Source organism: Nesoenas mayeri (genome assembly GCF_963082525.1).
Source record: "Nesoenas mayeri genome assembly, chromosome: 9".
Taxonomy (NCBI): domain Eukaryota; kingdom Metazoa; phylum Chordata; class Aves; order Columbiformes; family Columbidae; genus Nesoenas; species Nesoenas mayeri.
The window spans coordinates 4201026-4223657 of record NC_137557.1 but is presented as its reverse complement, the minus strand read 5'-3'; the positions used below and the strand labels follow the sequence as shown (position 1 = coordinate 4223657).

At 41.5% G+C, this 22632-nt stretch overlaps 1 protein-coding gene across 1 annotated transcript in view; it reads right to left on the bottom strand.

The window, feature by feature from the left end:
* Positions 1–14013, bottom strand: part of LOC308043529 (uncharacterized protein) — a gene marked incomplete at both ends in the record, with an annotated part of 193895 nt that extends 179882 nt beyond the window's left edge. The window contains one exon of the mRNA XM_080349686.1: positions 13919–14013. Coding sequence (XP_080205812.1) covers positions 13919–14013 — 95 coding nt within the window. The remainder of the gene's footprint in view (positions 1–13918) is intronic.
* Positions 14014–22632: the final 8619 nt, after the last annotated feature.

The following is a 22632-nucleotide window of genomic DNA, read 5'->3' as shown; positions in this document are numbered from 1 at the left end:
ACGTAAACTGAACAAAATACACAATGAGATTTAGGCTCCACACAAGTCAATGGAAGTTTTACCATCGATTCAAGGGCAGATAAGATATATCTGAACTGTTATTGTGGAAAATGTATATTCTGTAAGGGCTCCCCTTTGCTATCAGTCCCCTCAGGGAAGCCTGTGAAATTTGTAAGAGGAAGTATCGTTGTTCTCTGGTGATGTAATCTTCATCCCACTACCTGGCCCTCGTTACAAAAATAGCTGGATTTCAGGAAGCATGGAAGGTCAAAAAAAAAGATTATACGTTAATGGTTTTGCAGTGATTCTACCAGCTTTATTCTGATTTCTTTGCGCTGGTGTAAATTAGGAAAAGCTACACGCCAGAAAATAACTGTTCAAGACATGCAAGGTCTGACTAAAGCCACAAAACATGAGAGGTTTTGTTGTCTTCTAAGGCAGAAACCTACTGCATCTAAAACGAAATTAATTGGAATTTTGAGGTGTTTTTTTTTAGTAGTTTACAGATTGTCAACATAAAAATTAACCTGCCAGTTCTCTGAAACAGTATGGTCTAGCTGGTGTGGCTTTGCAAATGTAAACCTCAATGACTAAAATACAAGGGGGAAACAGAGATCCTAGAAACCCTCTCTGGTAGCAGGAAACATCATTCAGCAGTGGTGTCACACTGACTAGCAGAGAAGCCCTTCCCCAAATTTCAGTTTGAGACCCCTCTTCAGATGAAAGATTAACTCATACACTCATTTCCTCTCTCAATCAGAGGTATAAACGTGAGCCTGTGCTAGAAAACATGGGGATTTTGCATAAATAAGAAAGATAACTATTTTAGCACAACAGCTGCCCGGCAGTTAAAGTTATCATTAGTTACACTAGATATTGGTAAACATCTCATTCGAGACTTACTATACTTTTTATCTTAGAGGTCCAAAGTACTTTACAGCTCCCTATTATATCTGAACACCATGCAAGGTAGCCTTTCTAATTCAAAAAGCAGATCTTTCATCTGCAGGTCTTCAGGTAGTTTACAAACATCATTAAATTAAGCCTGTGCAGAACAGGAAAATACTATAAGCACAATCATTTTTATTGATGAGCTAAATACTTGCCTGCCTAGATTAAATCTGCTCCCCAATATTCCCAGTACCATGCAGAAGCCTCCCAGTATTCCAGAGTCCAGTGGTCACACAAAGCACCCCCAGAACGGGAAACCAAGCCAGGTCTTCAAAGGAATTGCAGCTCCTCAGCTGAGGGGAACGCTTGGGACATCCAGCTCAGGGAACAGAGGACCTTTACCCAACAAGGACACTCCAGGAGAGGAACAGATCAGATTTAAAAACTACCCAACCACTCCCTCAGGAACTCTAGGTAGCCTACGTCAATGAAGTTATGAAATGAATAGAATCATAGAAGCATTTTGGTTGGAAGACACTCTTAAGATCATTGAGTCCTGTCATAACCAGAATCTAGCACTAAACCATGTCCCTAAGAACCTCATTTGCACATCCTTTAAACCCCTCCAGGGATGGTGACTCCACCACTGCACTGGGCAGCCTGTTCCAATGCCTGACAACCCCTTTCTGTGATGAAATTTTTCCCAATATCCAACCTAACCCTTCCCTGGCACAACTTGAGACCATTTCCTCTTATCCTATCACTTGCTACTCCGGAGAAAAGACCAACCCCCTCCATGCTACAACCTCCTTTCAGATAGTTGTAAACAGAAAGAAAGGAAAGAAAGCCCACAGGTCTATGTTCTGGTTTTCTTATCTCACCATGGAAAAAAAAGAGTACATTTGTACTAGAAAATTTTATCTCGACAAAAATCAGTTTCCTAAACTAGAACACCCATTTCTCCCAGGCTTTGGAGGAACTGCTCATCTCCATAATCACAAAGCATACTTTTGGTGGACATCCCTCCTACATGGATCTATGTTCTTCCTCCTCCACTGCAAAGTCCACTTTCTAGATTGCTCCTTATTTCCCAGTCCTTGAGTTTGCCCTCGCTGCAGCTGCCAACACCAAGACGCACGACAGAAGGTGGCAGCAGCGTAGTTTCAGGTTGCCTTTTCCTCCAGAAAAACCCTTCCTCACATTCCCATGTTGTCTCCATGACTCGCAATCCTTCCCATGTGTCCCAGCTACCCCTTCGTCTCCAATTACCTCACCAGTTAACATATTTAGCTTAAGTTCAGAGCAATTGCTCCCAAGCCATTCGTAGCACAAATTCTGCTGTTTGTTTCACGTCCAAGGAAGGTCTTTGTATGCCCAAAATCTTGCCTGCCTTTTATATATATATATATTATTTTTACCATTACGTCAGTTGGTCTAATAAAACCCTTGCCTTACTTAGCAACCATACCTCACTTAGCAGGCTTTTTAAAATGACTCTCCCTCTAGTGAATAGAACATCATGTACTGATAATTCATGCATATCTCCTTTTATTAGAATTGCCTAAAACTTTCCAGATAAAGGTACATTCATATGCATCGTTTTTCCATAAATAAAAGAGAGAAGCTGACAATTGTTGTAATGACATACTGAGCCCATCCTATAAATTCTTGCTCATGTGATATTGCCATGTTTCCAGGAATAACCATATTGACTTTGATGATATAGTTAATGGGAACAAATGGCACTCACAGAACAAAACAAGCCAGCAGCATAAAGTCATATGTTTATTAAGATTTATTCAAAGTAAGCCATTCCTCCCAGATGCCCTTGGGATAATTTAAAGGCAGATATCAAAACCTCTGCTACACTATAATTAAATTGCGGCAATTGCATAACATGTAATTCTCTGCTGGCAAAGCTGCGAAATAAAACATGCCCTCTCCAGCAATTAACCATCTTCACAACTCCCCACACAGAGTCAACACACCAGTTTTTTAGCCATCTGACTCACTGCTCTTTGATACATTACCTATAAATTTAAGAACAGTTTCTTGAACAAGACTACAGCTAATTAGGTTTGTATTACGATATTCTACTAATTAGAGGCCATTCAAGTCTGACTTGAGACCTGAGGTGGATGCAATGGTATATTTAGATGGTACTCCCATACCATCTGCACTCAATGGGAGTTTAAGTGTTAAAACTAGCAAAATACACAAATGCTCTATGATTTGATTGATACACCAGTCCCTTAAAACCTTTTTATACTGATGCTCTGTGCTAGCCAGCACTAACACGAAGGTTATTATTAGCTTGTCAGTCTGACTCCAGCAAAGCCAGAAAGCTCTCTTTTAATATTTGCATTAGGAGACTGCCCTTTAAACAAAGACACCCTACACACTTCCAGCTCGAGACTTCGGATTCTAATGAACAGATAATTAGACCAACTTGAAGCGAGAGCAGCCTTGGCTAATCATACGGCTGTGATGCCTGTGAACTACTGCACAACGGGAAAAGTTCAGAGAAAATTAAAAGCATCTCCAGGCAGGATATAATTCTTTACTGCATTTAGAATTTTAAAAGAAGTAGGTATCTCCATACGAAAGTAGAGTCAAAAAAGCACCCATGGAGGTCTATTAAATACAAAGACAGAAGTTCATGAGCCTCAAGTCACCACAACTAAGGCAGTTACTCAGGCAAAGCCTCATTGCACGCTCATCTCTATTCTTGTTCTCCTCATTAGGCTTTGCTGCCCATCCCAGAAGCTCAGTGGACACTGGTCTCACCCACCCAGCATCTCACAGCATTTGGACATCCAGACAGCATCCCTGAAGTCCTCAGTGAGGCACCAGCAATTGCGGTTATTCATCCTGAGCCATGACTCTACATCTTCCACCTCAAGCTGTTGGCTCCACCAGTAGCACCTCAAGCAAGCTCCCCTGAGAAGGAATCGCAGCCTTCCCACAACTTGTGGCAGAGGAGTCATGATAGAAACAGCACATCTGCAATTTCCCAAGTGAGGGTCTCTCCAGTTTTATCCTCACCCATGATTCTGCAAGTCCAAGAAGGTTACCAGCACAGTTACCTTTTATACACACTCACCCAAGCTTAAGTAATTTGATAAAGCAATAGATGGGCTCTTCTGATGAACTACACGTGGTTTTAATGTAACAAAGGAAAAGTTAGAGGTATGAGTCATCTGCTTGTGGGAGCAGAGGGGCAGCTTCCCGCACACACTCCTGGCACATGTGGTCCAAAATGGGCAAACAGAGGTGAGGAGAAGGAAGGACAATGAATGGCTCCACCATTTCAAAAGGTACATCAGACTGCTGTGACAGGGATGTTTTCTCATTCTGCCTAGCATGATCCCAGCACCCGGCTCTCTGAATGACAATTAAAGTAAATCTCTCCTTTTTCTCCAGCTCAAATCAAGAAGCTAAAGGTAGGCAGATTTAATGGTAGCGAGAGAGCAAACACGCATCAAGATATCCCTAAAGGTTTCTTTCAGCAGCACAAACTTTAAATCAAAACATTAATGAATATGAAGCAAAGATTTGGCTGTCTGATTTCAGGTCTTTCCACAGAGACCAAGTGAATGACACCACTTCTACTCTAAGCCAGAAGGCTGTTAACATCTTCCTAAAAGTGAGATGTTGCAGCCTGTATTACCTCAGCTGAAGAATTTGCAGCCCGAACACTATTGATCTTCCCATGCAACAGTAAATAGATGAAACCTGCCATAAGAAGAGAATGGCCAGAATTCTGTATTTTTAAAACACTAATTGGTCAGCGCTCCTTCCCTTCGTGCCATTATTAAAAGTTTAGAAAAGCGTAGTCTATATGCTTTTCCAGATTTAGTTTGAAAAGATCAAATGAGAACTTCCCTTGAGGAAGCCAAGATTATAATCGGGGCTAAATTCTAAACTGCTGTGATGACAACTGGTGGTTTTGCTCCAGAGAGACGTTGATGTTGATCAGAACACAGTTGTACATTGCTACGAAGGCTTTGCCTAGAAACTGCTTGGGCTCGAAAATTGCCTGAATCTCCTTACACCTCCAACCACCCAAAAAAAACATCCCCAGATTCTTACACAGAGGGACCTCTAGAAAGGTAGGTTGGCACCAAAGAGACCTCTAGAATGGCAGGTTGGCACCAAAGAGACCTCTAGAATGGCAGGTTGGCACCACGCAGAAACACGCTGCACAGCAGAGGAGAAAAGGTCAGTAACACAATGTTGTATGTACACATGTATGTTCATTAAAAGTTTGCTATAAATACCATCTCAAGTGAAAAGGAGAGAAATGCAAATTTCATCTGAACATGCAAAAAAAAAAAAGGTCAAATTAGGAAGCAGGCCACAGAAACTAAAGGTCCAAAGAACAAGCTGCATATATTTTAAAATATAAAAACAAAGATATAGGTAAATTTTATCTCTAGATATATACTGCTTAATAGCAACAATAATTCACAGAGTCCAGAATGACAGAAAAGGCTTTTATTCCTTTTTAAACTGCCAAGCCCCCCTTTCTACCCTTTATCTATTTTAAGGCTCATTTCCCCACATTTCCCTGATAAAATTAAGCAGCACTACCAGAGACAATTAGGACATCCTGCTCCCTTGACCACTAATCAATCCCTGCTGATCCTGTAGCAATATTTGTGATGTTTATATGCCCTCTGGGATATGGATTGTAAGCACCAAGCTCATTTAGATCAGGTCTCATTATCACTGCTGTTCTCAAGATCTGTGGATGAAGGTCCACCACAAGAGTCTCTCCTTACCCCACAGGTTACTAATGCACTGCTGCGTCTTATTCACATCCTCTCTCTGATTAGATGGAGCAGTTAAATAACATGAGAGTTCTTCCAGCCTTTGCGCACTGCATCTAGACTAAGAGCAAATCAATATGAGATGATTAATTACACACTCAGCTATTATAACAACAATAAGACTTTTAGTTCGTACTGCTATCAAACTGCAGCGTCTGTCCTTTAGCTTCTCTTTAACTACCCTCCTCCTTCCCCCAAAACAAAATAACCTATTTTGATTAGCAAGAAAAGCAGAAGATAAACATGCCCATTCAGATCATTTAACTGTGATTTGCCAAGTCACCTTTTTTGCATCTTAAATCAAGGAGTGATTTTTTTAATTGAATTTTATGTTTTTTAATAGTGTCCCATAGCCTCGTTCCCAGCAACATCCAGTTTAATAGATTTTCTACTGACTGAGCTCTGCAAGCACTAAGTGGCTTCTGCAGGGTCAGGTAAGACATCAGGTACAGCACAGCCCCACAGGATGGCAAATATATCAATAGTATCACTACTGGAGCATAGAACACTGATAACCTCCAAATACCTGCCTTCATTCACATTCAGGGAAGTGTACAAACTATTTTGGAGACAGGAGATAAAAGTAGTTGATTATCCCAGAATATGGCTCCTTTGAGCCGTAATATAATAAGCAAACCATGTGGGAAGTCACATATAAGGAGGCTAAGAAATATTTTGCATACACTCACTGTTAAGACAGAGCAAATAACTGCCCGGAATTCAGAGAAAACTAAGTGTTAATTAAATGTGAAATTATAAGAGGAAAGCCTCAAGAAGCAGAAGCCATCTAGAGATTAAATTTCAAATTAACTACAGCCATCTTAATTATCATTGCACTGCAGAAGAGTGAATAAGGAAATTCACACCAGCAAAGCTGCCAGGTACACACCTGAGCTGCTTTTGGCAAGAAGGCACGGGAAGACACGATGCTAAAATATTAAAATCAAAGTCACTGAAAAATGTCATCCCGCTTGTGTCATAAGAAGAAAAGCTCATTTTGGTTTACAGTAAGTGCCACATTGCTTGACAGGCAAACTGGTTAGAAAGTAGCTAAATCCTCAGTTTTAGTTTGGCAACCAGTACCTAAGAACTGTACATTGCTTTTCTGGTGGATTCAGATTTTAACAGTTTAGAGCCAAAACCTCTTTTTCTCAAAAGCTTATTTTGAAGTAACCCATCACATATGCAAGAAAGCTTAAGATAATACATGCCAATGTTTAAATGTTAAAATATTCCAAGTCATTTACTCTCCTATAAATCCTTAGCTTGATACCACTGATGCAAACGCCCATCTGATTTTTTTTTTTACCATTAAGTAATTTTGGTAGAGGTAAATATTTTATGAATTCTAGCCACAAAAAAAGCCCATGGCAACAAACAAGCATGCACTAGAGGATTAGTGCTTTAGTGTGCAGTGGTAAACTAGAGGGGACAAAAACTGTATTTTTTCAGATTAGAAATTTATATGGAGGTTCCAAATAACCCAAAGTTACCTCACAAAGGATACAATTCTAAGAGATAAGTTCATGCAACTCTATTTTTCACAGTTGCTGATGTGTCTGTCAGGCAGGGAGGGCACTAATAATTACAAACAGAAGGATAACCACTGTAGGGTATTATAAGAGTTGAGGAATACAGTATTATTCTCACCTGAAAAGACTAAGGCCAAAATACATAAGTGTTTCATAATTTTTAATATATTTCTCTGTTAGAAAACAATATAAAGTACCTTAAAGAGCCTTTTCAAGCACAGCCCAAGATATTTTAATCTATTTTCAATATTGAATTAATTTGCGTAGATAAAAACATAGTCTGGGCACTGTGTTTTCTACTAAGCAAAAATCTGCACCAAGCTCTGCTCTGACTTACAGTGGGAAGATAATAGAATGTTTCTACTAAAGAATTAAGAAAAAAAATAACATCAGCACTCTGGATTAAATAATATTCCCCTTTTCACACTCATGAGATCAAATATTTATCCATAGGTCAAAGGCACTGAGAGAAATACAAACAAACATACAGCTCAGGTTGCGTATGTGTTGTATCTGAAAGGAAACATCTCATGCAAAAGGCAGAAAGCTCTTTTACCTCTGGAACAACTAGTGACTGGTTCCAAACCAAGACCAGCACAGAATCTGAAGTATAAAACCAAGACTACCTGCGTGCAATATGCAATTTTAAAACGCTTTGATTTAGCAGTAATGAAAGGAAATTTCTTTCTCCTCAGAAATAAATTAAAAGCACTAAGACTTTAGAGAGAACGTAAGCAATAACAGGCTTGAATCTCCTAAAGAGGAAATCTATTAACTGTGTTCAAAGAGAGAAGGTATTTAATTGGTGAATAACACGCGGCTGCAATATGGTCTGTTAACTCTCTGAGCCAAAGCATCGCTTCCATCAAAGGAGGTTCTGCTGACAAGTCATCCCAAGACTAGGTTTTCCATTACCAGATAATCTTACTCTTCCTCACCAGGAGGTTTCCTCAAATTTATTACAAATATTCCATGTTCTCTGCCATATCTAGATCATGGCATGCCTAGAACTATGATAAATAAACAGCATCGGATATAAACAACGCAGAAGATAGGAGAAGTCAAAGCAAATAGCAAGCAAATTGCCTAGAAATACTGCAGAGTACACACACGTAATAAACGTACACATAAATAACTAAACTATTTCACCATTTCATAATGCAGCACAATTAAACCTAAAGAAATGCTGACAAGTTCTCCCCTGTTCTGGTGCACTTTTGAAGGGTAACTTAAGAACCCAAATCCCTGAACGGGAGCAGGGGCTCACCTGCCTTAAACTTGCAGATTTAATACACCATATATATAAGCTATTGTGATTATGGGTGGCAAACTTCTAAACCTCTTGCAGGTTGATGCCTCTGATATGAAAACATTTTATAAAACTGGAAAACATTTTATAGTCAGTCAGGAAATCCAGTTCATCTTTGATAAATACAGCAACTTCAGGCTCTCATGTTTTGTGACTGTATTTTCATAGCCTTATGGCCACTTCAGAGTTTATGAGGAAGTCTTGATCTCATTTTTCTCCTGAAGAACAGGAAAACATGTTATAAATCATGAAAAGAGCTATAGCATGATGACATTCATTAAGTCTCCTGCCAGTGAATATACTGGGGGTGAAAAAAAGAGCCCTTTGCCATCTGTTAAAAGACTAAATTCAAAGTCAGTTTTCCTCTAGAAACTCTGAAACAGAGGTTTAAGTGCAAACTCCCAAAAAATGCGATTCTGTGTTATAACGGTGACCAGCATGAGCTCTATCTGGTGGTAAGATACTGTAGTGCACAGGCTTGAAGGATTATTTGTTGTTCAGCACGATGTTCACGTTCACGAAGATGAGAAACACCTCAGTCTTCAACATTTATTTTTCTTTCCTAGCAACATCTACTGGATATGAAAGGATCGTGGGGTGGAAACAGGACAACAGGATGAGACTGCCACAGCTTCTATGCCAAAGCATTTAAACTAAAATCACATTATCCAAACCTCAAAGGCTGGAGGTAGATGTCATTCAAGAATCCTGAGGGTTTATCACAAATTCTAGGCAGACACAATTGGGAAGAAGTACTTGAGGCTTCAGGTAAAAGTCAGTGGTCTAAATCAGAATTTGGCAGCGGCTCTGGGATGCGGCATCACTTCAATCAAAGTTTAGAAAGAGCTGGTAAGAGAGACTCAATCCTACTTCTTGCAAGGTACAAATTTAAATACACCACAACAGCAAAATTAGGTCCTTATTTTCACTAGAAAACCTTCAATCTCTTCTTACTATCAAATCTGTGAAGATATGATATCCCATTTGAAGAAATGAAAGGAGACTCTACTACATTAGTCATTCGAGCTCTAAAAACTAAGCATACTTTGAGCCTTTATTTAACACTAGGAATACAAACTTTCCTCACACCTGCAAATTGGCATCACTGGAGGTGAAAATACAGTGTATTGGCTGAATAGGCAATATACTGAGACAATTTCTCACCAAGAAATGATTATACAACCTACTTTTCACATCATTTGGACAGTATTATGACAAAACTCCAGGCTCCAAGTTGTATCACCATACACTTTATAGAAGCTTTTTTTTGCATTACTTTATTTTCTGCTCTGCATTCCAACATATGCAAAGTGACATGCAACCTGTTCCACTGTAGCAATCAAAATTCAGAAGCATCTCTTCATATTGAGATGCTTTGTACACTAGTAGTTTCTTTCAAAATACATTCCAATCTTTTAAAAAAAGTGGATTTCACCTTTTTAATTACATCTCCTTGTCTAAAAAAATAAGTTATTTAGATTACTTTGAAATATTGTCCACAGCCACACCTGTTTGCAGGAGACATGGTGCAACAATAGTCCTGTATCTCTGTAGCCAAATCTCTGGTACAGTTAAATGATCAGCTTTGCTTGAGCATTGCAAATGTAGATCCCATCTGAGTGCTCGATTGTGCTTTTGGGAATATGATTTCTCTGAAGGAGCACAAATAACCCTACAGTGCCCCATAGAATTGAAGACATTGGAGAACAGTTAGCCAGGAATCCAGCTCTAAATCCAGGTGTTCCTTGGAATGGGACCAAATTTACTTGCTTATGGATAGAGTGAAAATATGCAGCTGCAACATTTGAGCAGTCAAAAAACCCTGAACATAATAGTTTTAATGCAAGACTGCGACTAGATCCTCTAAAAGCAAATCAGGCTCTTTAGACATCATCCTGATCTGCAAAACCACAGAGCAAGTCAATGGGCTTAATATTGATAGGGACAGAGTTTCTCTCTTCACTTTTTCAAAAAAAAAGTCCTCGCTCATGTATCACTTGGGAAGAGGAGAATCCATTCTTGAGCCACATCTCAGTCCTGACTACGAAAGGTAATATTTGTCGCACAAAGGGGTTTCGCAGCACATACCCCATAACTGCTCCTGCCTTCTGCTCTGTCCTGTACAGCCAACTGTGAGCAAACATCTATACCTATAAAACTTGAGGTGGAATATTTCTCTAGAAGATGATTTACCACTTCTGACAGCAACTCAAGCCCTCTACTCTTAGCTCCTATTTCTGCACTGTCTTACAACTACACCCAGCCCTCTGTGAAGCACGATCCTGTGTTGGGCCACAACAACCCCGGGCAGCACTACAGGCTTGGGAAAGAGTGGTTGGAAAGCTGCCTGGTGGAAAAGGACATGGGGGTAGTCAACAGGGACTGAACATGAGCCAGTGTGTGCCCAGGTGGCCAAAAAGGCAGGATTGGAGAAGTGATCGTGCCACTGTACTGGGCACTGGTGAGGCTACACCTCAAATCCTGGGGTCCGTTTTGGGCCCCTCATGACAAGAAAGATGCTGAAGTGAGTTCAGAGAAGGGCAATGAAGCTGGTGATGGGGCTGGAGCACAAGTATGATGAGGAGAAGCTGAGGGACCCGGGAGTTCAGCCTGGAGCACAAGAGGCTGAGAGGAGACCTTCTCACTCTCTGAACTGCCTGAGAGGAGCTTGGAGCCAGGGGGTGTTCAGGCTCTTCTCCCAAAAAACAAATGACAGGACAAGAGCAAATGGCCTCAAGTTGCACAGGGGAGGTTTAGACTGGATATTGGGAAAAACTTCTTCATGGCAAGGGTTGTGAAACGCTGGAACAGGCTGCCCAGAGCAGTGGTGGAGTCACCATCCCTGCAGGTGTATAAAAGACACGTAAATGCAGTTCTTCAGGACATGGCTTAGTGGTGGACTTGGCAGTGCTGGGTAACAGTTGGACTTAATGATCTTTAAGGTCTTTTCCAACCAAAATGATTCTATGATTCTAAGTAAACTCAATGGTAGACAAAAACACATCATACAATGTCATTATATACCCCAATTTTGAACTACAGAGCTCTCTGCAAAGTGGGTTGCTAAAAATGTGCTTTTTATGATGAGAGATGGTCGAGTCCTCATTTCAAGGGCTAAACAGCATACTTTGCAATGAAAACTGCGTATTTGTTCTCTGGTCGTTCCAGTGTTCTCTAAAGTTCTAATACAAGATCATCAGGGGCTAATTGTCTGGAAACAGAGTTGATGGAAATAGCTAGTCATCCTATAATCTGTTCTACATTAAATCTCCTCAGGGGGCTTAGAAGCAGCATACCAACATCCACACAGATCCCATGCATTTTTAGCTAGGAGCAAATACTCAAGTTAGCGGCAGAACGAAAACAATTACAAAGAATATCCTGTATATCCTCAGCCACATCAGATCTCAATCAAAACAAAAGCAAATGGTAAAGAAGCAAGCACTCGGCATGGTATGTTCCAAGGGATACATTTGTTGTTCTAATCCCATTGACTGCAGATGACCAATGTCAAAAGAACAAAACATAATTACTAGAAAAAAGCACTTCATTAAAATTGTCCTTTTGGGTATTTCTTAGTGAAATCTCACAGGCTTACTCCTCAGGAGTAAGGACTTCGTGTATTTATGTTTACATCAAATGTAAAGTCCCTAAATAGCGTAAAGTAAGTTTGGAGTAATACTTTATACCTGCTCTAGCTCAGGAAAAACAAGAAGAATTATACTAATTACAGGAATATGGCTCTTGGGAAAAGCACTCAAGGCTCTGCTGCAGGAATGGGGCTTGGGGGGGATTTTTTGTTGCTGCTGCTCCCCAAGTCCAAGGGTAATATCCCCATACAGTTTCATTTCCAGATGGGCATGTCGCCTGTATTCTTTCAATGATGCTATCTGATGCTATCTTTAAAAAGATAAAGCAAACAAAAATTGTTTGGAGGCAATTCACAGTTAACATCACCTCCAGCTTCAAAAGTGCAGAATCATGGTTATTACTGATGTGTCAAACACACACAGATTAATGTAGGCCAACAATACTCTTCCTTGTAGTAGAGTAATTGCTTATCAAGAGAGCAAGAAGCATGCTTGAAAGAAACATAGAGCACAAAACCAAAAAAAACCCCAACAAACAAAAAAAACCACACACACACACACACTTTACCAGAAAATGAACTTGACTTCTCTAAACATTGTGATGGATACTTAGTGCTCTAGCAAAACACAGTACTATAAACCACCTTAAAAGCACTTCTAGTAAGTACATATTTACATCATATTGCATAGAAAACCAATGAGCGACAAGCTTAGAAATTTCAGTTTTGTGACAGAAGGAATAACTAAATTGAAACCAAACACAAGGCAAATTAATACTAAAAGCGTGGGAGGAAATTGACTAAGTAAAAGGAAAAAAGATATTAGAAATGAGGATATATAGAGACATCTGAAAAGGTTGTTGTCAGGTTGCTTTGGGGGCGGCGGGGAGATGCAAATTCCTTAAAAATACAAGAGGAGCTTAGCACAGAAAAAAGTGCCCGACACAAAGCAGGGAGCAGTTTCCATAAATTTCATTATCTATTTCAATGAGCAAGAACTTTAAGCATAAGATATTGTGCATGCTGTCAGCTATTCTACTTCAGCATCTGAACCAGAAAACCACCTCTTGACCAAAATGTTACAATGCGTTTGCAACAAAGCGCATTTGTTGCACATGCCATGCAAAACACCTCGGAGAAACTTCCTTCTGCAGAAGCAGCGGTACATGTGGACCCAAGTCCTTTGTGTGTGCAAGGAGCTGCGCTCACAGCTCGGAGAGATGCTCCAAATGGCTCTCACCTCTTCTCCTGCTCCCTACTCCTCCTGACCGCTCTGATGTTCTATTACTCTGATTTTTCTCTTGCTGTTCTCCAGCAGGTAAAGCTCGCCGTAACCCCTCAGAAAGCAAAGGCTGGTGCAGCTACACAAGGCTCAGCTCTTGCCAACCGCTCGCTTTTTAAAAAGAGGAGGAAGAAACAGCCTCGGTGATAGCGATGCGCTCTCTGAAGCTCACTTCAGATCTCGAATCAAAGCCAGGCAAACCCGCCCGAGGCTGCAAGTCCCAGAAGTAACCATTCAAAAAACATATCTATAAACCTCCACGGATCACAAATCCACGCTGCAGGGCAGGGGAAGGGTTGGAAGTTAAAGGTGCACCCAGCTAAACTTTCTTTGTCGCCGAGTTGCACCGCGGTGAGCACCGAGCCTCGGAACCGCCTAAGAACCCGGGACCCTGCCCCACACAGACAAAGGCAGCGCTGCCGGGCCGTGTTGCGACCGCCCCCCGGTCCCACCGGAGCCCCCCGGCCCCATGGCCCCACTCACATGTCCCGCTGCAGCCGCGGCTCCGTCGCCCCGCTCGCCCGGGCGGGCAGTGCCCAGCACAGCCAGAGCCACAGGGACACCGGCCCCGCTCCCATCGCCCCGCCGGCCGGAGGGAGGGAGGGAAGCGGAGGGGGCCGTGGATCGGCAGCAGCCCCGACCACCACCGACTCTTCAAATCATTTAAAGCGGCGGTCGGGAGCGCAATGGGCTGGGCGGTCCCGGCCCGCCCCCCGCAGCTCAGGGGCGGGCTCGGAGGGGCCGCGCTGCCCCCCAAGCTCCGGCGGGGGTCTCGGTGTTCCATGATCGCCGCTGGGTCCCCTCCCGCCCGGCTCTGTCCGTGCAGCTTCTCCTCCTCTGCGATGTCTCTTCTCATCCTCTCCTTTAAAGGAACTTGGGTCCCGGGCGCAACGCAGAGAGGTGGAGATGAGGAGGGATTTGTTTTCACTGAATAATAGATGAAGTTACACGCAACCTCATGTTCCCGGCGGTTCCCAGGTCTGGAACCCCCCCCCGCTGCTCCAGGGTACCAACGCGGTTCTGCTTTACTGCCAGAGACGTATCTTGGCTTCTCTTTTTTCTTCTGGTCCTGCTTTGTTCTGTGCCTGACGTCCATTGCAATTGCATCTGAGCGCTTTGAAGAGGTAACCATGAAAATAAATGCATGTAACACCATGAGGGAGGGATAACACCACTACTGCTGAGAGTTCGCGCCAGTAAGAATGTAAAGCAGGGAGCCGAGGAGTGGTTTCTGAAATCCCAGAGTCACACGCTGTCCTCTAGACCATCCATCCTCTCCTCTTTATGATCCTTCCAGACCTTTACTGCTGTCAGAAGGCAACTCCTTCCCCTTCACTGGTGAGAGAAGGGACATCAACTGACCTGAAAAGGGAACTGTGCATAGTAGCAAACAAAAAATGGGAAAAAAAACCCTCACACTCTGAGCATTTTATAATCTAAAGTAGGACTCGGGGTCCATTACACCATGATTTTCCCATCTCTAGAGACCTGTGAGTAACCAGCCACTGGGCTGTGAATGAGCAGATGGGCCCTGAGCCAACCGATGCTAAAGACATCTGCGATTTCCTTCCACTCCAGCGGAATGGGTTGACTCTCAGGTTGCTCCAAATAAGCTCCTATACAAATTTGTGGCAGAGAGAACTGCCCGGGCACACTAACATCCTCGTGGGTTAGGGGTCAGGCTCAGTTTTACAGTGCATTAATTTGTCTTCCTTTCAGTCCTGTAACAAGATACATCAGCTTCGCCTTTACACAGACTTTACAAGCAGTTTCCTGTATGGTTTTTATTTTCCAAGGCCTTTGGAAAAATAGGCAAACATTTACCAGTCCCAACGAGAAAGCTGGTTTTGTAGTGCCCATTGCTTTGAAGCTTGCCCTGACACAATCCCCTTGAGATTTTATCAACTGATTTCTTTCTCATGGTAAAGAAAACATATAACCCTTATCTGACCTCAGCGCACATTAATTGTACCCTGAAATTCCCATTGAATGGCTAAGCCTTTCTTGCATCTGGAGTAGTTTTAGCTCTGCAGGACCCTGTGTTGAGCTAATCTCATTACCTCCTGCAGAGCACATAGTTTTCTAATAATTTTATTTCTTAAACCCCAGAAAATCTTTCTTCATAAAATAATAGACCTTCATTATGTCAAGGCTGACTGTTAATTATGTCCTGAGTTGTCACCCCAACCTGGATTATTTTCAGGATCACATCATGGCAAAATAGCAAAGGATCTTATTGCTCAGCTGTTTGGGGTTTTTTTGTTCAGGAGAGGTAAACTAGTCTTTCAAAAATATTTCCATTTTTCCTTCCTAAGGAACTCAATAATAAACTGTTCCATGTTATTTTTCAAACCTGTGACCATTACAAATTATGCAGAACATTTATTACACCCGGTTATTAAGAAAAACAGAATGGCAACATGCAGATGGGGAGGCACTGAAATGTAAAGTATCTTAGTGAAGGCCACTTAATGGATGAGACCTTCGCTTGGGGACCGCACAGCAAAATGCAGCTGCAGCCGAATTGGGAAGATGGAGCAGCGTAAAATCTCCCTGCAATCTGTGCAGAAAGCCTCGCAGGGCTCACTTTAGCTATTATGATGCTGACGTTCTCCTGAACTGAAATGTAAACCCAGCCTGTGCAATGTGCCCTTCTTACAAATATTATCTAATGTTTTATCCTCAGCTGTGTTTTAATTGAGAATATCCTGCAAAGCTGTTGACTTTAATGGGACGATTCACATGAGTAAGAGTTGCAGGGAACCAGCATTTGTGAAAGCCATTTCAAAATCCTACTGGGATAATTGATCCGACCGTGGCCAAGTCAGTTAAATCTTCAGACCCGACACAGATAATACGGAGGGAAAAGCAGACTCGTTTATTCTCATTCTTACAGTGGTAACAGTGGGTTATGTCAGGGAAAAAGAGCAGTGGATACAGCATCAGTGACTTCTTTATATTCCACATCCCTGCCATGACCAACTAGACCCGTGCCCACTGCCATGAAACTTCTTTGCTGTGTAATGGTGTGTCTTTGATCTTGATACCTATGAAGCACATCACGGCCACCACCAAACCAAGCATGGAACGTGTTGACAGCAGAGCTCCCTTCCTGATTGATGAAAGGAGTAAATTAAATTGCATCTTGCTCAGCTAAACCAGCTTTTGAACTGTATCCCCTCAGTGGCTTTATGCAGGTGGGCTGTTATCTGAGCCAGTTCCATAGAACTCAAATGGTCAGAAAAAAACAGCTCATGCCCTCCATGAAGTACTGAAGGACTAGGGTGGAAAATACATAATTTTCATTATTTTATTCTTTTATTGATTAGAACATTGTTCTGCCAGATGCCAATGCAATCCAGATTCTGTTCATGACACTGTCTAGGTCATGAGTTCTGCAGAAAAGTTATGTCTCCTGGAGTCCCATCCTATCCTCTCCATTTTAAAGCATATTTCCCTCCCCATTAACACCTTAATTTTCATTTATGACTTTGTCCTTCTACAAAGATGTCACAAACGTTGTTGTGTATCCCCAAGCATGAATGTGTGTGCTCAAAACCTGGAGTCAGTAACACAACACGCTTTTCTATTTTCATTTTTCTGTCTAATCCTCAGTATCTCCATTTCCAGTCTTTTTAAATCGTAGCTAGTTACAGGATTTAACATTCCCTTCTGATATAAAGAAATTCTCGTGCAGAGACTGTAATTAGGAAGGTTGTGCTGTGTTCTGTTATTAGGAGGAATTGTGATTTTTGGAGTGGTGGGTTAATTGCTAATAACCATATGCAATGCTTCTCTCAAGATGTTTCCCATTACAGTAATTAACTTAGCAGCTGGGGTAACAGACATTTACCATTTGTCTTCACAGTATCCCTGATTTAGGATTGTTCCAAAAAACTATTTGGACTTTGTTTGTTCAGTTCCCAGGTGTAAGATGAAAAACAGGGGATGCTGAGAAAGGGAGATTTGGAAAGAACAACTTGCAGACAAAGTACCTGTTTTCAGATGTGAACTGTCTATCAGCGTATCCTCAGGAATTCTGATCTATTCTTCACTAGTCTTAGTCTTTGGCTATCATTTCCATCAGCACCAACTGGATGAAGAGCACGGCAGAGCAGCCTGAAACAGAACATGTGTTTAAAAACATATAGATTACTCTGTTGCTCAAATTAATCTGAGCCTTCTTGAGGATTTATTAATTGAAAAATGTGGAATTTATTAATGCCTACTCATGTCCTTCACCTCAAAATCCCTATGGTTTATGACTTTTTTTCCTTCATGTTTCATAGTCAGCTCTACAGATATAAACACTTTTAGGTAATGACTTCCTTTCTATGTTGATAGAAGGTAATGACTATCCTTTCTATACTCACTGGAGTTCCTTCCTCCACAATAAGCAGGAAGAGCTGTGCTAGAATTACAGTAATATTTTGAAGCATATGGCTAATATGGAATTTAAGAAGAAAATAAAGTTGGTCTACCAAGTCAGACCACATGACAGAGCGAGAGCATATTGGTCACTTTAATTCATCAACAGAAAATATTGAAAGGATTAACTTTGCTTACAAGATAATTTTAAAGATTTTTTTGGAATATGATGATTTATCCTTTTATTTTTTAGTTCGTTCTGGCCAAACAGAGTAAAAACTGTAGGATACTGTATTAAAAAAGGTTTGTTAACACCCTTGGAGATGTAAAGCAGCCCACCAAGGCCGCTGGAAGCTTTCTCTGTGGCAATGAATTGGCATCGCTCCATGGCAATGAACGGAGGGACGCTAATTCACAGGAGCTGGAGATCCAGCCCGCGTTGTTAATCATAATTATGGACTTACTTCAGGAGGTGCATTTTCTACATCAGTAGGGTAAGATAAGCAAATTAAGTTCAAATTATTTTCTTCCACGGGAAGTAAAAGTAGTACATAAATAAATACTTGGTGTTGCACTAGATCTTTAAAACATATAATAGCTTTCTGGCACTGCGTCATTCCCTGATATTTTTTGCTACAGCACATAATAGTAAGTTTCTGATAATAGTGCTCGCAGACAGCTTTGATTATAACCACTTGTCAGGGAATGGATAACTAGGAAAATAACACCATATTCAACTGTAAAAAATGCTGCCTCAAATACATTAATACAGTGATAATTTCACCTAATAGGAGCCTCCGAACCCCATCCATTAGCTCTGAATTGAAATTCCTGCTTCATTTCTCTCTTTCTGAGCATTTCCGCCCCCTGACCCTCCTCTTCCATTACTTGGTGGCGATTCAGCCGTCCGCAGACATCGGCTGCCACCAAGGGCCAAACTCCAAAAATGACGAATTCACTGTAAGTTTGAGCAAACGTAGCTGGGATTGGGAACTGGGACCCTTGTGGTGGCCCTGCCTGTGGTGCTGGGGCCACTGCCCGTGACAACAAAGGGTAGGACACGTCTGCATCAATAGGTTTGCCTGGGCTGAGAATTTACTGTCAACATCCTACTCATAGCCCAGTCACTTCCACCCAACAGTCACCAACTACACTCTCCGGTTTGCCCAGAATAATAGAAATGTGGGTTTTCATTGATGTCTGAGAGCAGGAGGGGTTGGAAGGGAGGGGAAATAGAGTCTGAACAAGTTGACCCCATAGCAGTCTCTCCTAAAGGGAAAAAAAAATCTTCAAATACAGTATTTCTCTTTGACAGAATAAATAGAAATCCATTGATATTCAAGTCAGGAGTGTGTTTCTGTAGGGAGCTATTACATCTGATTGAGAAAATAAAATGTTACCCACATTCACAATTACTTATATAAAGACCGCTGATCTCATTTCTTAGCTTTCCTCTTTAGCATTAGTTAAGCGAAACCCTAGCAAGAACACACTATTGACAATATAATCCTAAAGTAAGTTTTACGTTGGCAGGCAATAACAACTGGGAGCACTTTCATCTGTTTCTGGATTTGGGATAATGACACTCCAATAAGTGGTTAATCTAGTGCACTTGTGTGTATTCAAATTACAATCACACATTTAGAGCCAACTTGCATCTTCTCTGAGGTACACAGGTGAGAGCCAGGTGTAACTCAGATAAACTTAACGGAGCTATTCCAGCCTCATCTCAACACAAAGAAAAGAATTAGTGCTTAAAAACTTCAGAGCAACCAACTATTTTGCAGAGCAGTGCAAATATTACACAATATTTTCTAGGAGGAAATTCTTTTCTATTTTTCATTAGTATTTCTCCTAGTGATCTTCTTTTGGCCACGCCGTTACTCACCCGAAACATCTGCAAACAGCTGAATAAGCAACTCATTCAAAAACTCAGTGGAATACCTGCACGCTTATGTGTTCAGAGAAATCAAATTTGGGGTGTTTGTGGTAGGGATGTTTAAATGCTGATCGAGTCAGGAAATGCAGAGAGCTCTTTGAGATCGAGCCAACCACCCGTAGGTAGACAATACCATCCAATCTTCAAATACTCTTGATCTATCCAGAGGGTAGGAAATTTCAAAGAGTTTTTCTCTAAGAAAACAAATAAATGCAAAAAAAAATAAAAAAGAATAAAAAAAAAGAAGTGATAAAAGATGTCTGTTTCCACTAATTAATTTTTCAGTTAGTTCATGGCATCATTCATTGAGTGTCAGGGTGATACAAAAGGGATGAATTCAAGCACACAAACCAGGCAATAATAACACTCCAGCAACCACTGCATGTAAAACCACAGCCTTAACTAGCACTAATACTGCAAGGGTTCTAATTTATCCTCTGGGGTAGGCAGCCCCCTCAAAACTTGGTTTTTAGATGTTAAAACCAGTAACTCTCATCTACATCACTGCAAACACAGTCGCAAAAATATATCAAAGAAAAAAGTGCTCAGAAGCAGAATTCTCCTCAGGGTTTTCCCGTCCCTTTGGAATTGCTCATGTATTTCAGATGTGAGCTGCTTGCAAAGCCGCTGCTTTCTCCTTTGTCTAATACAGTGCTGAGCACATCGCTGGTACTTAAAATACTAAAATTCAAAGGAATAAATGCTTTGTTTGTTTGCTTCCAATTAGGAGCTAATGAAATCCCTGGAATACACTTTCAGGTAATTTGTCACAGAAGAACCGAAACTCAATAGCGCCTTTCTCTGTATAACTTCCCTCTCTGTCTGTTCTGCTGACACAACTAGACCACATTTCATTCTCAGAAAGACATTAGAGCACTATTTTACTGTTTTTTCCTCTAAATTACCTGCCTGGCTACTGTCACCATTGATCTCTTAAGTCCTTGACTGAGTAATCAGTCAGACAGCTAATTAATGTAGTGGCTTGGAGGGAAAGAGGGAGGGATGAAATGCAAGAGGTTTTTCCTTATTGCTCATGTTTTTATTGCCTTTGGAAGGTGCTTTATCCATAGCATCAAGGAGCATCTGTCCACGCTTTTTGTCTTCTGAGAGCCAGTTTACCCACTATAAATCTGTTTACCAATTATTAACAGAAACCAGGAGAATTTCATGGAAATGATGAAACTGAAATCAAAGCAAAAAACCAATAAGATTCTGTATTTATTTTTCTCCTATTAACACTTATGGACTGCAATATGTATTTTGAATGAGTAGAAACTGCAAGACCTGCCCCATATTTTCAGATGTTTTTAGAACTAAACCATACGTTTTAGAATTCAGATAACTACCATATTTTGTTAGAAAGAAAAGGGTTTGGTTTTTTTTCCCTCCTTCTGTCCTTCTGGGTCACCTTCCCACAGTGAAAAACAACCCGTGTGATCTACAGTCCCCCAAATTTATCCCGATTTGTTTTTAACCAAAATGGGTCAAACTCAGGTGCCTGAACATATTGTTTTAACATCACCACTCAGTCTGACTTCACTCTGAGACCAAAGACACAAGGAAAGGGAACACCTCACACTAAAAGGTATATTCTAAAAGTATTCATCAGGGCCCATGATTAAAAAAATAATCATATGGGTGTATTTTTCCCTTGTGGTGCTGAAGCATGAAATATAACAAGGGAAAGTGTAGAGTCTTGTACCTGGGCAGGAACAACCCCAAGTTCCAGTATAAATTGGGGAATGACCTATTAGAGAGCAGCGTAGGGGAAAGGGACCTGGGGGTCCTGGTGGACAGCAGGATGACCATGAGCCAGCACTGGGCCCTTGTGGCCAGGAAGGCCAATGGTAACTGGGCTGGATTAGAAGGGGATGGTCAGTAGGTCAGAGAGGTTCTCCTGCCCCTCTGCTCTGCCCTGGGGAGACCACACCTGGAATATTGTGTCCAGTTGTGGCCCCTCAGTTCCAGCAGGACAGGGAACTGCTGGAGAGAGTCCAGCGCAGGGCAACAAAGATGCTGAAGGGAGTGGAGCATCTCCCGTGTGAGGAAAGGCTGAGGGAGCTGGGGCTCTGGAGCTGGACAAGAGGAGACTGAGAGGTGACCTCATTAATGTTTACAAATGTGTAAAGGGTGAGTGTCAGGAGGATGGAGCCAGGCTCTTCTTGATGACAACCAATGACAGGACAAGGGGTAATGGGTTCAAACTGGATCACAAGAGGTTCCACTTAAATTTGAGAAGAAACTTCTTCTCAGTAAGGGTAACAGACACTGGCCCAGGCTGCCCAGGGGAGTTGTGGAGTCTTCTTCTCTGCAGACATTCCAACCCGCCTGGACACCTTCCTGTGTAACCTCATCTGGGTGTTCCTGCTCCATGGGGGGATTGCACTGGATGAGCTTTCAAGGTCCCTTCCAGCCCCTGACATTCTGGGATTTTGTGATTTTGCTCCAGATCCTTCTCTAAGTCCTAAATTTTTAGTACCCCTTCTTTTCCAATGCCAAATCTTGGAGATGACACCTGCACACTGCAGTGAGGGTATTTGCAAGTTTAGCCCATACTTCCCTATCAAATATTAGTAATCCGTCTATCTTAAAAGAATAAACGAATGATTAAGAAAGTTAGCTTTCCTGATTGTGGATATTTGGAAGCATAGAGGATTCTCATCCTTGTAATAACTATGATGCATGAAAAGGTATTTAATTTCCTTTATTCTCAAGGAATCATACATATCCTGGAACAGCTCTTTCAATACCTAAAGTTAACCTCATACTGCCATTCACATATACATAGGTATTTACGTATTGCAAGGCAGGATTTAAACACTCTTGTCTACAGGGAGCTGATGAGCTGAAAATGGTTTAATAAGCTTTCTTTTTCAATTCTTAAGGGAAA